Source organism: Pantherophis guttatus, chromosome 10 (genome assembly GCF_059756535.1).
Source record: "Pantherophis guttatus breed Tessera chromosome 10, ASM5975653v1, whole genome shotgun sequence".
In the NCBI taxonomy this organism is placed as follows: domain Eukaryota; kingdom Metazoa; phylum Chordata; class Lepidosauria; order Squamata; family Colubridae; genus Pantherophis; species Pantherophis guttatus.
The window spans coordinates 9,375,001-9,391,571 of record NC_142072.1 but is presented as its reverse complement, the minus strand read 5'-3'; the positions used below and the strand labels follow the sequence as shown (position 1 = coordinate 9,391,571).

At 44.5% G+C, this 16,571-nt stretch overlaps 3 protein-coding genes across 9 annotated transcripts in view; 1 reads left to right on the top strand and 2 right to left on the bottom strand.

The window, feature by feature from the left end:
- Positions 1–16,571, bottom strand: part of LOC117669252 (membrane-spanning 4-domains subfamily A member 15-like) — a 51,942-nt gene that overhangs the window by 29,451 nt on the left and 5,920 nt on the right. The window lies entirely within an intron of this gene.
- On the top strand, positions 1,450–7,044 carry LOC148112398 (membrane-spanning 4-domains subfamily A member 4A-like). Its single transcript, XM_087876569.1, has 6 exons — positions 1,450–1,580; positions 2,349–2,465; positions 3,478–3,533; positions 3,895–4,051; positions 5,277–5,396; positions 6,118–7,044. The coding sequence occupies exons 1-6, from the start codon at positions 1,473–1,475 to the stop codon at positions 6,196–6,198; spliced, it is 639 nt and encodes a 212-aa protein (XP_087732695.1). The 5' UTR covers positions 1,450–1,472; the 3' UTR covers positions 6,199–7,044.
- Positions 8,310–16,571, bottom strand: part of LOC148112397 (membrane-spanning 4-domains subfamily A member 4A-like) — an 11,565-nt gene continuing 3,303 nt past the window's right edge. For all 7 annotated transcript variants that reach the window (XM_087876566.1, XM_087876565.1, XM_087876560.1 and 4 more), the window contains 5 exons: positions 15,843–15,959; positions 13,725–13,781; positions 12,475–12,633; positions 10,724–10,843; positions 8,310–8,796 (listed from right to left, as the gene is read on the bottom strand). In XM_087876566.1, coding sequence (XP_087732692.1) covers positions 8,713–8,796; positions 10,724–10,843; positions 12,475–12,633; positions 13,725–13,781; positions 15,843–15,959 — 537 coding nt within the window. In that variant the 3' untranslated portion in view covers positions 8,310–8,712. The remainder of the gene's footprint in view (positions 8,797–10,723; positions 10,844–12,474; positions 12,634–13,724; positions 13,782–15,842; positions 15,960–16,571) is intronic.

The following is a 16,571-nucleotide window of genomic DNA, read 5'->3' as shown; positions in this document are numbered from 1 at the left end:
CAGACATTGAAAGGAGACGAAGCAGAAAAGTCTCGGGTTTTTTTTTTTTTTTTTTTAATTCAGATCAGACATAATTGCTTGGGATACCTTAGGTTTTTCTCTCTTTCCATCTAAGACTCTAGAAAGAGTGCATAGAAGAGCAACAAAGGTGATTAGAGGACTGGAGGCTAAAACATATGAAGAACGGTTGCAGGAACTGGGTATGTCTAGTTTAATGAAAATAAGGACTAGGGGAGACATGATAGCAGTCTTCCAATATCTCAGGGGCTGCCACAAAGAAGAGGGAGTCAAGCTCTTCTCCAAAGCCCCTGAGGGCAGGACATGAAGCAATGGGTGGAAACTAATCAAGGAGAGAAGCAACCTAGAACTCAGGAGAAATTTCCTGACAGTGAGAACAATTAATCAATGGAACAACTTGCCTCCAGAAGTTGTGAATGGTCCAACACTGGAAGTTTTTAACAAGATGTTTGATAACCATTTGTCTGAAGTGGTGTAGGGTTTCCTGCCTAAGCAGGGGGTTGGACTAGAAGACCTCTAAGGTCCCATCCAATTCTGTTATTCTATTACATTTCTATCTTTTAAAGATTTGATTTGACATTTTTTATACGCTACAAAAGTCCCCAACACGCTCCCTTGTTCTTTACTGCAAAGCAAACGTTTGGGAGGCTTTAAAAAGATGCTCAGATGCCGGGATGGGTCTTGTAGCTGCAAAGATTAGGCTCGTGCAAGCCCTACGCTATTCCCTCAAAGGCTCTCTCGGCTGACGAAGCGAAAATGGGTTTTCGAAGAAGAGAAGAGGAAGGACAGAGACCTCTTTGGACTTCGGCGTCACAGAAGAATCCGCTCTGCTTCCTCGCAACCAATGAGTCCCTCGCCCGACTCTAAGTAAGAAGAAGAAGAAAGGAGCCGGGACGCTACCCTTCCGACGGAACTCCGGCTAGGTGAGTCATTACCATGTCCTTCCCCGGCAGGCGTCGGGCAACGCTGAGAAGAACAAAAGTTTGGAGCGTGCCAAGCCGAATAGGTCAACCGCAGCCGGTTCAGTAACAGTAACAGAGTTGGAAGAGACCTTGGAGGTCATCCAGTCCAACCGCCTGCTCACGGAGGAGACCTATACTAAGGATTCGAACCGCTGAACTGCCGACCTCTCCGATCGACACGCTCAGCATTCTCCCTTCTCCTACTCTGCGGGGGGGGGGGGGTTGGACTACATGACCTCCAAGGTCCCTTCCAACTCTTGTTACTGTTACTGTTATTGTCACAGTAGTAAAAAAAATTGAATTCCACCACTGGTAAAAAGTGCTGTAAAGGGCATTCCTTATAAGTTTCCTGGTGCAGAACTGAGGAATGGGAAATTAAAAGGTGGGGATCGTGACTTTTCGACAGTCTCTCTCTTTTCCCTTCCTTTCTATGGTCCCCAGCATTGTTGGATTTGCTGGCCTAAAGGAGCCTCCCTTCTTGCAAAGCCCAGCATGGATTCCTCTCTAAACCAGGGCCCAGGCTCCCTGTCTTCCACCACTCAGACGGATCTTCCAGTCCCACTGAAGAAGTTTTATCAGGGTGAACCTCTGGCTCTGGGGGTGAGTATGGAGAGAAATAGGATGATGGTCCTTGCGTTTTGGAAATCCCCGGCTCCCCTATTCTGTTGCAATCGGACCATGAGGATTCTTTGTTGTGTACATATCAAAAGCCTTCATCCATTTGTTTTATTGGCCAAGAGTGGTGCGATGGCCTAGAGGTGGGGTGGTCGCCTTACAATCAGGAGGCTGTGAGTTCGATCCTAGGCAGAGGCAGATATTTCTCTCTCTGGGCACACGGAGAATATATCTGCTGAACAAAGCTCCACATTGGTGACAGGAAGGGCATCTAACCATTAAAACACTCTGCTAGCTCCATTCAGTTGCCCAGACTCCATCCTGCAAGGGATTATGGGGTCGTTAAATGATGATGATGATTTGTTTTATTGGCCAGCTAATGTAACATCTAAGAACTATATAACCCCCTCCCCATTAAGGGAAGTTGGTCTTGTTGGCTGTAGCATGAGGCTTTTCTTAGTTTTTATCATCCTTTTTCAAAATCTTTACTATATATGTATGGGTTGAACATAAACATGCCTATGCCTGATGAGTGCCAACAAGGAGGAAACTGATTGCATAATGCCTCCTACTGGGCAGTTGCTAAGGTGACATGAAGAAAGAAATAGGTTCTCCAGAGGCTGGTGAACAATAGTGATCTAAACCAGTGCCAAGAGATTCTGGGAGTTGCAGTTCAGTGACATTCAAAGTTTTGTTGGTTCCTACTTCCTGATCACTAATCTTGTGATTTCTATTTTTTTTTTCTCTTTCCAGATCATACAGATATTCATAGGAATCATAGGAATTATTATGGGAATCCTGCTCCATGTAATCAATGATTATAACTTTGGCTATATTACTTTAATGACGCCTTATTGGACTGGAATCTTGGTAATTTTACATAATGGTGTATTAAAAAAAAAAAAGTCAACAGCATAACCAGGGTGCATATCATAGCAGCCTCAAGGCAAACCGGCCTTAGCTGAAGGGTGCTATAGTTTAGCAGCTTAGCTACTTTCATTTTGTGGCTGATGTCTGTTCTCCCAATTTCAGAAAATTTCAGAAAACCGCTGAACTAAGAGATTGCAAACATTAACGGAAGTAACTTCATGGTCTCTCTTTCCTCATTCCCAGCTCATTCAGCCGTTGTTCCAAATTACAATAAGGGGGAATGGGGGACGGACCCGTTTTCAAATGTCTGGCCATCATAATCCCTCCAAGGTCCCCATGATCATGATTTGGTTGTTTGGCACCTGGTGTGCATTTTACAGTGGCTGTAGCATCCTGTGGTTATGAGATCACCATTTGAACAATCGGCTTCTGGCATTTTAAGTCAATGGGGAAGCCGGCAGGAGGTTGAAAGTCACCTTCATGGGAATTTCTGCTTCAAATGCCTCCTTTGATTTGCTTCATTACTTCACCTGGACCTCTCTCGGTATAAGTCAGCACAGTCACGTCACGTAACACTTCATAACTGCACCAAGTTGCCCATCTCAATTTCGGTGGGTAAGTGAGGACTGCCCACATAATCATTCTGAGTATCAGTTGCCATTTATGGCTGCCCTTCCTCGTGGTTTCATTCAACTCGAATCCTGAGTCTGAGAGTTGTTCACAGCGTCTGCAGAGCTGTGTCCTTGCCATAACAAAATGGGGGAAATTGAATGCTAGTGCAGAGCTACACAAATAGCCTGTGAATGTTGTAGCTCCTTTCTTTAATGGCTTCAAACCAGCTGCATCTTCAGATGGAATATGGAACGTTGACTGAGGTTCAGCACAACAGATAATCCGAGCACAATAAGCAGTGACACTAGGCAATCATTTAAGGTGGGAGAGAGATTCTGGGTCTATATTTTTCTCTAGGGATAGAGCCACTGTGGCTCACTTGCTTTTCCTTCTCTTCCAGTACATCATCTCTGGATCCTTAGCTGTGGCAGCTGCTTGGAATCCTAAGGTCCCTCTGGTAACTAACCCATTTGACATAAGTGAATGACATGGCTTAATCGGGAGGGCACAACACTGCAGGAGGCTGTCGCAGCCGAAAACGGAGCCTGGGAGGACCACGCATGGCCCTCCGGAGCTCTGTTTTCACTGGCAGAGAGACTGTGGGCCAGTCCTTCGCTGTTTCCAGGTGGCCCCATGGGCCAGATCTAAGCACCCCGTTGGCCGGATCTGGCCCGCAGCCTTGAGTGTGCCACCCCTGATGGAGAGTGTAAAAGTCTCCCCTTTTCTGTCTAAAGCAAATTCAGAACTCAAAGCCAGCTGAATCCCTAGGCGTGTGTGCCTGTTTTTATGTGTTTATTAATTTATTTTATCCCTCCTGGGTGCAAGGCATGCTGGCAATGAATGTGATAAGTGAAGCAGCAGCTGGTATTGGCATCATAATCCTGGGTCTCACAATCACATATTTAACACATCATTTCATGGACATTTGCGAGGAACATGGAAACGAATCTGAGGAAAAGTGTCATGAAACGATTGTAAGTCTGTGACCTTTCAGGATTCATCTAAAAAGTTGGCTTCAATAGGGCAGAGAAGGCAAATGGTGACCTTTAGCTGGACATGCAAATCTTTGGAGGACACGGTGAGGTCCAAAGTCTATCTCAAACAGAGTTTTAACTCATAGAATTGAGAGGTAGAAATGTTGTCTTGGGGTTTTAAGAGTTTGGCCTGCTCTAATTTTCTTTCCCTCGATCTTTTCAAGACAGCTTCAAGAGAAGTGTCTTCAAGGCATGGCCAAGAATGGAAATGGCAGCTGTATCAGTGCACCCAAAGTTTTGCCAGATTTTTATGTGGGACATAGGAAAATCTGGCCAGAGCTTTTATTGCACTGTTGTGTCCATTTTTTTGACCAAATGTTAACTCCCTCCCCGCCAAAAGTGTGGTTTTCAGTTTTTGTTGTGTAGACTGTGACCAAACTTGATGGTTGGAACTGGGTCTCATCTTGACTAGGTGCTAGCTATGCTACCCAATGGGCATTAGTCTGCCCCATCAGGTAGAACAGACCAGGAAACCATCTCTGCAGGAAAGCTACTACTAATTTTATTGAAATGGCTGTAATAATAGAATCTTGCAATGTTGATTGGACTGTCCCTCCTCCCCCTTCTTATACCGCCCTCGGTTAGGAAGGTGTTGGCCTGAGATACTTTTATACATTATCTCAGTGCTCTTGACTTTAAAAAAAAAACAACCAAAATGTCATCCTCCTTTTTGACCAGGCAAGACAGAGCCTGCATATCTCATCCAGGCCATTTTCCTTCCTCTAGAATTGGAGATAAATATGCCTATCTCTGTGGGACGTGGTGGCTCAGTGGCTAAGACGCTGAGCTCGCCGATCGAAAGGTTGGCAGTTCAGCGGTTTGAATCCCTAGTGCCGTGTAATGGGTGAGCTCCCATTACTTTTCCCAGCTTCTGCCAACCTAGCAGTTCGAAAGCCCATATAAAACGCAGGCAGAATAATAGGGATCACCTTTGGTGGGAAGGTAACAGCGTTCCGTGCGTCTTTGGTATTGAGTCATGCCGGCCACATGACCACGGAGACGTCTTTGGACAGCGCTGACTCTTCGGCTTTGAAACAGAGATGAGCACCGCCCCCTAGAGTCAGGAACGACTAGCACATATGTATGAGGGGAACCTTTATTTTTTACCTTTATGCCTATCTCTATTTATAAAAATGGATGTGTTACTTTTTTGCTTCATTGATAGCGCATAGTTAATGGAATTTTGGCTGTTCTTACTGTGTTCAACCTCCTGGAGTTTTGCATCACCATCTCTCTTGCGTCTTTTGGCTGTAAGATGCTTTGCCGAAATGCCTTCACTGAAACGGTAAGATTCCAAAGGAAGGAGGTTAGCTTATCAAAGGAAACATATTCAGAAACATGGCTTGCTAGTAAACTTAGGTTCTAGTTCATACATTGTACTAAGTGTGATGTAAAAGAAACAAAACAAAAATTTGGCTTCACACATTATGCTATGTTGCAAATCCTGAGTTCTAAATAGTGGTGGTTGATTCTCATATTGCGATAAACCTAAAGGAAACAAACCACCATTCACATCTCAGTGCACCCAACCTTCATCTTTAATTGGCAGGGAAGGGGGTAATGTCCTCACCACCCAATTGAGACGTGCTCAGTGTTGCCTCGAAGTGCAAGATGGACAGCAAATGAGTTTGATAATGATAATAAAAAAATGAAAATAAGTACCACCTAATCTACACACGGTCCAGGCAACACTTCAGGTAGAATCCCAGAAATGTGTGAGAGCGTATAAAATATTGGGACTTGGGAGGCAGCGCCAGCCATGCAAAACCAGAAAAGGATGCAGCTGCTTTAAAGAGAGGCAGTGATGTCTTTATGCTCCAGGATTCTACGGAGAATCCAGATGCCTCTTGGGAATGGAATCAAAAGTGCTTCAGATCCTTATTTGAAACAAGGAGAGACAGAAGCATTCAACAGGCCGTTGGCAAGCTGAGAATTTCCATTCTGAGGTATAGAATGAGAAATGCATGCAAACAAGTGGCTTAAAATTGCATTATATGTTTCTTTAGGCTCTGGTCATTTATCAGAATGTGCCTCCTGCCAGTGCTGAACATCCAGCCATCGACTGCAAAGAGCCAGAATCCCCCTGAGTTGCTTTCCCTTCATGGCAACTATTCTGGAGTGTATCGGCTCCTGCAAAATTGAAGCCTTAAGCTTTTAAAGGAATTACATGGAACTTTTTATCCAGGGGAACATAGAAATATTGAATGGGCTAAGCAAGGCACCACGTAAAAGGTCTTGGGAATGCGAATGTTCTTTGTTGCTGGTTAAAATATTTCCGTATGTGATGGTTGGCACCTGTACCAAGTTAAGTTTTGCTGTTGAAAATGCACCGTTGGTGGGTTTATACAGCATGTTATGGATAAACTACCCTTTCCCCATTATAACGGTCGTATCACAGACCAGGCAAAGTCCAAAGCTCACCTCAACAGAGCTTAGCAACCATCCAAAGCTTGGAACCCATTCCAGAAATTGATTTCTGGGATGTAACTGTCTCTCCCTGGGAATTGTTCAAACAAAAGCCTCGGCAGCCATATATAGTCCCATGAAATATAAAGAGCCAAATTTATAGCCATAATTTACATTCTTAGCCAATTTGTTCTAGTGGTTGAAATACCAGGCTAGAAACCAGGAGACGCTGAGTTCTCATCCCACCTTATAAAGAAAAGCCAACTGGGTGACTTTAGGCCAGCCCCTCCCTCGGCCCAACTCACTTTGTTGTGGTGGGGAAAACAGGAAGAGGAAGGAATATTAGCTACCTTCGCTGCCTTAAATTATTGATAAAAATAATGAAGACAGGCTATAAATGTATACATCAGAAGACAAACTTGCTTCCTGCCACTCGACTTTCCATCAGGCTGCCTTCTGCCAATCCATCTCACCCATTATTTGAGGCACGAGTGCACTCCAGACCAATAAACTTGCTGAACTCGTTATGGCTGTTTTCATTTTCTTTAAATTCCACAGAAATAAAGAGGATTGTGTGTTTCATTCTTTGGGTACTCTCTCCTCTCTCATTTTGCTGGCCCTCGCGCTTTGCAGCAAAGGAGAGTTTGGAAGGTTCAAAAACAATTGATCAGTGGAACAACTCGCCTCCAGAAGTTGTGAATGCTCCAACACTGGAAGTTTTTAAGAAGAGGTTGGATAACCATTTGTCTGTTTCCAGCTCTGTTGGTTTTTGGTTCGGTGGATCCTTTGCCTGGAAAGCAGGTGAATTCGGTAACGGCGATTAAGTGAATCCAATTGAAGTCCCAGGAAGGCCATCCATGGGGGTTGGGGGGAGGGGGAGGGGGGAGGATTGGGGAGGTTCAGCCTCTTTGAAGTGCTGATGGGTGAAGAAACTAAAGGGGACCTTAGCAGACTTGGGAAGTCTCTGGGAGGGGGATAAGATGCTGCCAAGGTTTCTTTCCAGGCTTTATGGAGGTCCAAATAAAACATGGGGGAATGGAAAATGAAAAGACAGGGATTAGCAATAGCACTTAGATTTATATACAGTGTTTTACAGCCCCTCTCTAAGTGGTTTAAAGAGTTGGCCTCTGGTCCCCAATTCTCATTTTTCCAACCTCTCAGAAGAATGGAAGGTGAGTCAACTTGGAGCCTGGTGAGAATAAATTGACTTTTTAGAGCAGGGATGGGCAACTATGGCCCTTTTAGGACTTGTGGATTTCAACTCCCAGAATTCCTGAGCCAGCTATGTTAGCTCAGGAATTCTGGGAGTTGAAGTCCACAAGTTATAAAAGGGCCATAGTTGCCCACCTCTGTTTTAGAGGTTCTCTGACTTTTCCCTTCCTTTCTATGGTCCCCAGCATTGCTGAATTTGTCAGTCTAAAGAAGCCGCCCTTCCTGCAAAGCCCAAAATGGATCTTCCTGGGATCGTGGTGGACCCAGAGTCCGTGCCTTTTATCACTCAGACCGATCTTCCCATCCCAGTGAAGAGTTTTACGAGGGTGAACCTTTGGCCCTGGAGGTGAGTATGGACTGGAATGAGGGCTCCTCTCTTTTTAGACATCTCCAGGTCCCTCTATTCTGTTGCAATTGGGCCACGAAGATTCTGTGTTGTATACATATGAAAATTCATGAACCAGCTGTTATTCTGACCAGCTAATATGACGTCTAAAAACTATATAACCCCTCCCCCTTAAGGGAACATGATCTTGAGGCCTATAGCCTGAGGCCCAGAAAAATAAAATTAACACCAAAAACCCTTTCTCTTTGTATTGATCTTCCTTTAAAAAATCTTTATAAATATAAGAAAAAGAGTTGAAAGTAAGAATATCTATGCCTGATGAGTCCCAACAATGGATGAAACTGCTTGTCTAGTGCCTCCTACTGGCTACTAGCCAAGATGAAAGGAAGAAAGAAGTACCGTGTTTTTCAGAGTATAAGACGCACTTTTTTCCCTCCTAAAAGAGGCTGAAAATTTGGGTGCATCTTATACTCGGAATGTAGCCCCGCCCACTTCCAAGGTTGAGAAACACTGCTTTAGTCCATTAAATCCTTTATGTTCCACTGATTTAAAAGTTCCGTGCAATTCCTTTAAAACTTTGAAGGCTTCCATCTGCGGGAGGCAAATGCACTCTGGAAGAGCTGCTATGAAACAAAAGTCATTCAGGGGTGAATTGCTGGCTGTTTGCAGTCAAAGGCTGGGTGTTATTTGGCACTGGAAAGTTCCGATAGACAACCACAACCTAAAGAAATGAAAAAATGGAGGTTTTTGTCCTTCTATTTTTATTGCACTGTAAAGGCATGCAGAGTCACTTTGGATAGTGAGAGGATGGCATATAAATTTAATAAATAAAACAAATAAAATTTAATTTTTTTATCCATATATTTCTCATTCCATAGCTCAGAGTAGAGTGTCTCCGCTTTCCAACAATCTATTGCAGGGGTCCTCAAACATTTTAAACAGGGGGCCAATTCACAGTCCCCTCAGACTGTTGGGGGGCCGGACCGGCTGGGTGGGTATTGTTAGGTAGTCATGTGACTCAGTGGGCATTGCTAGGTAGTCATGTGACTGGGTGGGTGTTGCTAGCTAGTCATGTGACTGGGTGGGTGTGGCCAATTTAGCAGTCCATTAAACAATACACACAAATTAAACTTTAATTTGTTATGCTCCTGTGGGTGGAAAGCAGTTAGTAAAGGGATGTGGCTGCCTTGAGGGGGGGGATGAGGGACGTGTGTGTGTGTGTGTGTGTGTGTGTGTGTGTGTGTGCGCATGTGTGTCGCCCTCCCTCCCTCTCTCTCTGGAGGCTGGGGAGGCCAAAAACAGGCCCGTTTTTGGCCTCCTGAGACGTCCAGAAGGCGGGAGGGAGCTGGCGGGTCAGTAGGGTTATGTGCGTGGGGGAGCCTCATGGTCCTACATGGGCCAGATTAATAGCTTCAGTGGGCCATATCCGGCCCGCAGGTCTATTGACTACTTCTATCTGTCCTTGTTTTAAATAAAGCGGTTTTATTCCATTCTGAAGGGGAATGTGCGTTCTCACTGGAGAATAAAGATAGTACTGTCTCTCTTTAAAGCAGCTGCATCCTTTTCTGTTTTGCATATCAGGAGCTACCTCCCAAGTCCCAGAAAATGATCCAGCTGCTTTAAGGACTTCGAGACAGCTGCTGGGTTCAGCTTCCTACACATTCCCAAGCAATTCTTGACATTCACTTTGAGGTGCCCTCTGTATCATTTGTAGACGAGGTGGCGGCACTTAACTGGGCAGGGGAACCCTTATCTCCTCCCCTGCTAACGAGAGACAACGGCTGGGCTCACTGAGATGTCTAAGTTGGTTTACTTTCTTTAGGTTTATTGCACCAGGAGAATCTATCCACAACTATTCAGAATCCTTGATTTGCAGTTTGGTCCAGCGGTCAAGCACTAGGCTAGAAAATGGAAGACCGTGAGTTCAACTCTCACCTTAGCCATGAAAGCTAGCTGGATGACTTTGGGCTACTAGTCAGTGGTGAAATCCAATTTTTTTTTTACTACCAGTTCTGTGGGTGTGGCTTGGTGGGTGTTGCAAGAGAAGGGTACTGCAAAATCTCCATTCCCATCCTACTCCAGGGAAAGAATACTGCAAAATCCCCATTCCCTCCCAACTCCTGAGGGAAGGATATTGCAAAATCTCCATTCCCACCCCACTCTGGGGCCAGCCAGAGATGGTATTTGCCGGTTCTCCGAACTGCTCAAAATTTCCGCTAGCGGTTCTCTAGAACTTGTCAGAACCTGCTGGATTTCACCCCTGCTACTAGTCACATTCTCTCAAGCCAACCCATCTTACAGGATTGTTGTTGTGGGGAAAATAGGAGGAGACAGATGTATTAGATATGTTTGCTGCCGAGTTATTTGTAAGTAATAAAACCTATGAATGAATGAATATATATGTGAAGCCCAATGATTATGTTGTTCTACAGCACACTTAGTACATCATGTAAACGTTGATTGGCTACTCTTTTACTCTTATTACTATTACTATTATTACTATTACTATTAATATTATTATTATTATTATTATTTTATTCTACCATTAACTGCTAAAGTCCTACTATTCCATATTATTCAACAAAGTATCAGAAAACCACATTTCTGAATCCCTTTGATTAACTACCCATCTTCCTTTGGAATCTTACCGTTTCAGTGAAGGGATCTCGGCAAAGCATCTTACAGCCAAAAGACGCAACTGAAACGGAGATGCAAAACTCCAGGAGGTTGATCACAATAAGAAAAACCAATATTCCCATACCGATATTCTACCAATGAAAGAGAAATGTAACATATCCATTTTTATACATACAGGTAGGTACATACATCTCCAATTATGTAGAGTAAGGAAGATGACCTGGTTGAGATAACGCAGGGTTCTGTCTTGTCTGGACAAAAAGTAGGGGGGATGAAGCATTTTTTTAAAAAAAAATTAAGAGCAATGAAATACTCCTTAAAAGTGGCTCTGGCAGACACCTCCCTAATTTACTGCAGTATACAAAAAGGGCAGTGGTAGAATTCAAATTTTTTTTTACTACCGGTTCTGTGGGTGTGGCTTGGTGGGCATGGTGTGGCTTGGTGGGCGTGGCAGGGGAAGGATATTGCAAAATCTCCATTCCCACCCCACTCTGGGGCCAGCCAGAGGTGGTATTTGCCGGTTCTCCGAACTACTCAAAATTTCTGCTACCGGTTCTCCAGCACCCCTGAAAGAGGGAAGAGGGGCAGTCCTTGTAAGATTCTGTTGCTACAGCCAGTTTCTATAAAAAATAGTTATAGCCTTCCTGCAGAATTGATTCCCTAGTCTGGTGTCGCTTGTGAGACTCACATGTATCTTCTGGGTATATAGTCAAGTGGGGAGGCAGATCTAATTTGATCACAATCCACAAGCAACCCAGTTTTGTAAATAAAATAAAATAGGTCAAAAACAGTCAAATGCCAACCTCAACAATGGAATCAAAGCTCCAGCTAATCTTTTTTTTTCTATGCATTTATAAAATTCTGGCAAAACATGAATTGCTCTCTTACTGCTGCCACCTTGAATTCTGAAGATGTTCTGGTTGCAGCTGCTTTGAAAGGATTGGGAGGGGGCAAAAAACCCAGAAAGCAACATTCCTGCCATTCCTTTCTATGGCTAAATCTCTTTGGGATAGATTTTTGACACCACGAACTCCAAAGTGTTACGCCTCCACCTAGAGAACAGGATGAGCTCCCTGTGTTGTGGCCCACACCCTGCATAGCTGGCAGCAGAGTCCGACAGTGAGGAGGTTGTGGAGGAACATGGGCAAGTCCTGGGGGCTGGGGAAAGCTCGGACGAGGGCTCTGTGTCGGAGGCAGAGAGAGAGAGAGAGCTAGACAGCAGTGAGGCAGAGGAACAGCTGGAGCCCGTTCCCAGTATGTGCATGCACAGAGCTGCCATAAGACAAGAACAACTCAGAAAGCAGGGTCGACTTGGGAGTAAAGCCACACCTTGGAGGGGATTGGCCCCTCCCATAGGAAACAAAAGAGGAGCGACCGGGGAGGGGGCTTTTGCAGGAAACAATTCGTTCGTTCGTTCGTTTCAAGAGTGGAAAGTTCTGTTCGTGACTCTAAGAAACTCTGCGCCAAGTTTTGCCTTACTCTGCATTTGGAAACAAAGTTACCTGGCAGCTTGCCAAGCGAGATAAGGTATGTTGATAAATATTCCTTTGAAAAACTGTTTGGACAAGCCTTGCTGACTGTGAAAGAAAGGAATTCGCAGTCGTGTAAATAAAAAAGGTTTTGCCGGGACCAATTCCTGCTTCCTGCTTCTTAAGGGAGCATAGATCAGAACCTCCTCCTCCTCCTCCTCCTCCTCTGTCCTGTTGAAACCTAGTTCCCACAGATGGATTCTGGAAGGTCACAAACATAGAAAAAGGCACACCTGGGCTTCATCACATTTTTCCTTAGTGTCGTAACGATAATAGTTGCAGGTGTTGCCAATATTAAATGGAAGGAGGGGGCTGACTGAGAAAGACAGGAATACGATGCCAAGGCCAGCTGCAATGGCACTTATCACATTCATTGCCAGCATGCCTTTCACCTAGGAGGGACAAAAAAAAATAATAATTAAGAAACACAAATTCACACAAGCACAAACAGAGTGACTATATGACAACCCAGATTTCTCTGATGATACAAAGAACAGAAGAGTTCAGATCAGTGGTGAAATCTAAAATTTGTTACTACCAGTTCTGTCGGCATGGCTTGGTGGGGGGTGGGGGGGTAATGTGACTGGGTGGGCGTGGCCAATTTTTTTTTTTTTACTTTTAAAAGCATTTTTTCTACAACCTCTTCGGCGAAGGGGTTGTTAAAAAATTCTTTCAAAAGGCTCTGACGATCCCATCTGAGTTGCAACTCAGCTGGGATCGTCCGAGGCATTTAAAAGAAAAAAAGGGTTTTTTTCTTTTAAAAGCCTTTGACGATCCCAGCTGAGCCGCGCGATCATCAGAGGCTTTTTTTTTTTTTACTTTTAAAAGCATTTTTTCGGCCGAAGAGGTTGTAGGAAAAATGCTTTTAAAAGTAAAAAAAAACCTCTCTGATGATTGTGCAGCTCAGCCGGGCATGGGGGTGGGGGCAGGGATTTTTGCTACCGGTTCTCCGAACCACCCGCCTCCATCGCTACCGGATCGGGTGATCTGGTCCGAACCGGGAACATTTCACCCCGGTTCAGATAGGTTTCCATTTTGGATTTGCTTTAGCAAGAAAAGGTGAGGCTGATAACACCCTTGTAAGAATGGTTCAACTCCTTCGCCACCTTTCCAGTGGTGCTGTTTGGACACACATTTGCAGACTCTCCACGTGACCACCATGGAGAAAGAGAAACAGCTTCAAGATGCTTGCTTCTGCAGAAGCAACTGCTTCAACTACTAGAATATTCAATCAGAGATGGAAACACAGAACGTCTTTGTCATAAAGTGGCAAAAAGAGATTCGCAAAAGACTTGCAGCTTCCAAAAAGGGAATTCGGGGCTCTTAAACAAGAAGTCAACCACCATCGTGATGCTCCATTTGATGTTAATGATCCAGGAACATCAGAAATCCACCCAGCTGATTGGTAACCCAATGGGTTGTAGCTCTTCAGATAAGAGGCTTTTAAGCCATGGCCTTCACTTGTCTCCCATAGGTTAATTACCAGAGGGATCTTGGGATTCCGAGCAGCTGCCACAGTTAAGGATCCAGAAATAATATACTGAAAGAAAAGAAAAAGCAAATCAACCTGGCTCCATCCCTAGAGAACCAGACTTGCAGACTTCTCTCTCTCTCTCCCATCACAGGCCTATTGTTTGGGTTCCAAGTAATACACCCATAACAGATAGAATTCCAAAGCAGGTAGATTCCTCAAAGAATTGTTTTATTAGGTCTATCATATTGGCACAGGCTGGTGAAAACTGACTCTAAAGATTCCCACGGTTTTCACCAAGTTAAAAGTAATTTTTTTTCCCCTTCCCCAAACAGTCAGTCACATGGTCCAATCAGCGTGTCTTCCGGTTGCTTGGTAGCATTGATCCACCTCTCACCGACCACCTGTGGGAATGTCCTTGGGCAAAGTATTTTGTTTTGGCTACAAACCCCATCTATCTCTATCCCCCCCTCCCTACCCCTCAGCTCCAGTGTGGCAACACCGAAGTCCAGAAAATGGCCTCCGTTAGGCCAGCTTCAGGGTTGACACCTATAATCTCTCTCCCACCTTAATTTGCTTCTTACTGTTCATTGGTCATTAAGTACTGTTTTTGTGCTGAGCCTTAATCGATTTTCCGTATTCCGGTTGAAGATGCAGCTGTTTTAAAGCATCGCAGCCAGAAGCTACATTCATAGAACTTTTGTACAACACAGCATAGCAGTAATATTCAGCATTTTCCCAATGTCTCTGGGACAGGGGTATCAAACTGGATTTCTTCGAGTGCTGGATCAGGATTTTAGTTCTCTGCAGGCTGGCAGGAGTGAGGAGACGGGACGGACGTCTCCTGTAGCACTTTGCTGGCCAAAACAGGGCACAGGGGTCGTGCATGGCCCCTCCGTGCCTCATTTTCGGCCTCCCCAGCCTCCAGCAGCACTCTGCCAGCAAAAAATGGGCTGCATGGAGGCCCCCGTGAGGCCCATTTTTGGCTGGCAGAGTGATGCTGGAGGCTGGGGAGTCTGAAAATGAGCTGCGGGTGGGCTGGACGCAGCCCCCTGTAGCCCGTTTTGGCCGGCAGATGCACTGCAGGCCAGTCCTTTGATATTTCCAGGCTGACCCCACGGGCCAGATTTAAGTACCTTGAGTTTGATACCCCTGCTCTATGATAAAAACCAAAGATCTCCAGATACTGCAGACACCTCTCAGTCTCATGGTTCTCATGACTTGCAATCTCCTGCTGGCTTCCCCATTGTCTTTGCTCATCCGAAGCAGGCTGTGAAAGTCACAAATGGCAATCATCTGTCACAGGATAACGCATACCAGTTGCTGAGCATCTGAGTCACGATCCTATGACAATGGGGGCTCTGCAATGGCCACAAGGTTGAGGACTGGTCCTCAATCCCCTTTGTTCAACGGCACTATAACTTCAAAGAGTCATTGAATGTGGTGGTTGGTTGATAAGTAAGAACTAGCTATACGATAAGAGCCAAGGAGATTACTTCTATTTTTGTAATCTCTTAATCCAGAGGGTTTTAGAAATTTGGAGACCAGGCATAAGACAAAAGTGGAACTTTTTCTGAAGTAAAGTCTGTAAAAAGATTTGGAGAAACCAAAAGCGGCTAAACTACAGCTCCAAGCATCCTTCAGCAAAGACCAGTTTGCTGTCAGGCTGCTGTGATGTGCAATTCAACATCTGGATCCCGAGTTATCGTGTTGAATTGTTTCAATGCATCATCATGTAAAATTACCAAGATTCCATCCCAATAGAGTATCTTTTGTCACTGCGTTTTTTTGTGTTTGCCAGCTGTGCTTGAATTCTAAGACTTACGGTAGATGCTGAGCACCTTATCTCTGAACTACTGCGCATGTTCACATTCTTTTCTTTTTCTAATTTTCTTTGTTCGCCTGCCAAGAGGTAAGGCAGAAACGCTGCCAAGTTGTAATTAATAGCTAGTAAGATTGTTTTTTTACTTCTTTATAATAAAATGTGTTTTATTAGAATGTATCTCGGGTTTATTTTCTTCAAGTATACTTCAAGGAAAAGCCATGGTCCATCTCTAATTAAGTGCAATTAACCCAAAGGGGAAGGGGATTAATTGCCACCCTGACATCTTTATAAGCAGGAAAAATTACCAAGATTCCACCCCAATAGGGTATCTTTATAAGCAGGAAGTAACTCGAATCAGTATCAATTAAGTTGACCAGGATCCCAAAAACTATTCCAGTGATTCCTATGAATATCTGTGTGATCTGCAAACAGAGAAAGTAATCATTTCAATTTCAGTCGTCACTTTTAACTCACACACCACAACCAGAGCAGGAGGGCAGAGAGATATGCCAAAGCCTGATGATATTTTATCCCATCGCCTCCCAAAACTTTAAACTTTAATAAAATAATACAAGATTTTAAAATGGGATTAACCTGCAAATACAACTTTCCCACAATGTGGAAAACCAACAATACACCAGATGTCACTGAACTCTCAGCATCTGTCGGCATTGGCCACCGGTTTGGATCACTATTGTTCAACAACCTCTGCCGAACCCATTACTTTCTTCATGTTATGTTAGCTACTGGCCAGAAGGAGGCACTATGCAATCAGTTTCCTCCATGTTGGGACTCATCAGGCATAGATATTTTTATGTTCAAACAGGGGTGAAATCCAGTAGGATCTGGAGAACTGGTAGCGGAAATTTTGAGTAGTTCAGAGAACCGGCAAATACCACCTCTGGCTGGCCCCAGAGTGGGGTGGGAATGGAAAATTTGCAATATCCTCCCCTCAGGAGTGGGGAGGGAATGGGGATTTTGCAGTATCCTTTCCCTGGAGTGGGGAGGGAATGAAGATTTTGCAGTATCCTTCC

Excerpts from the sequence above, each read along its gene's own strand:
- LOC148112398 (XM_087876569.1), top strand. The coding sequence starts at position 1,473 with ATGGATTCCTCTCTAAACCAGGGCCCAGGCTCCCTGTCTTCCACCACT. Across the intron at positions 2,466-3,477 it reads CTTATTGGACTGGAATCTTG|TACATCATCTCTGGATCCTT; the intron begins GTAATTTTACAT and ends CTTCTCTTCCAG. Across the intron at positions 5,397-6,117 it reads GAAATGCCTTCACTGAAACG|GCTCTGGTCATTTATCAGAA; the intron begins GTAAGATTCCAA and ends ATGTTTCTTTAG.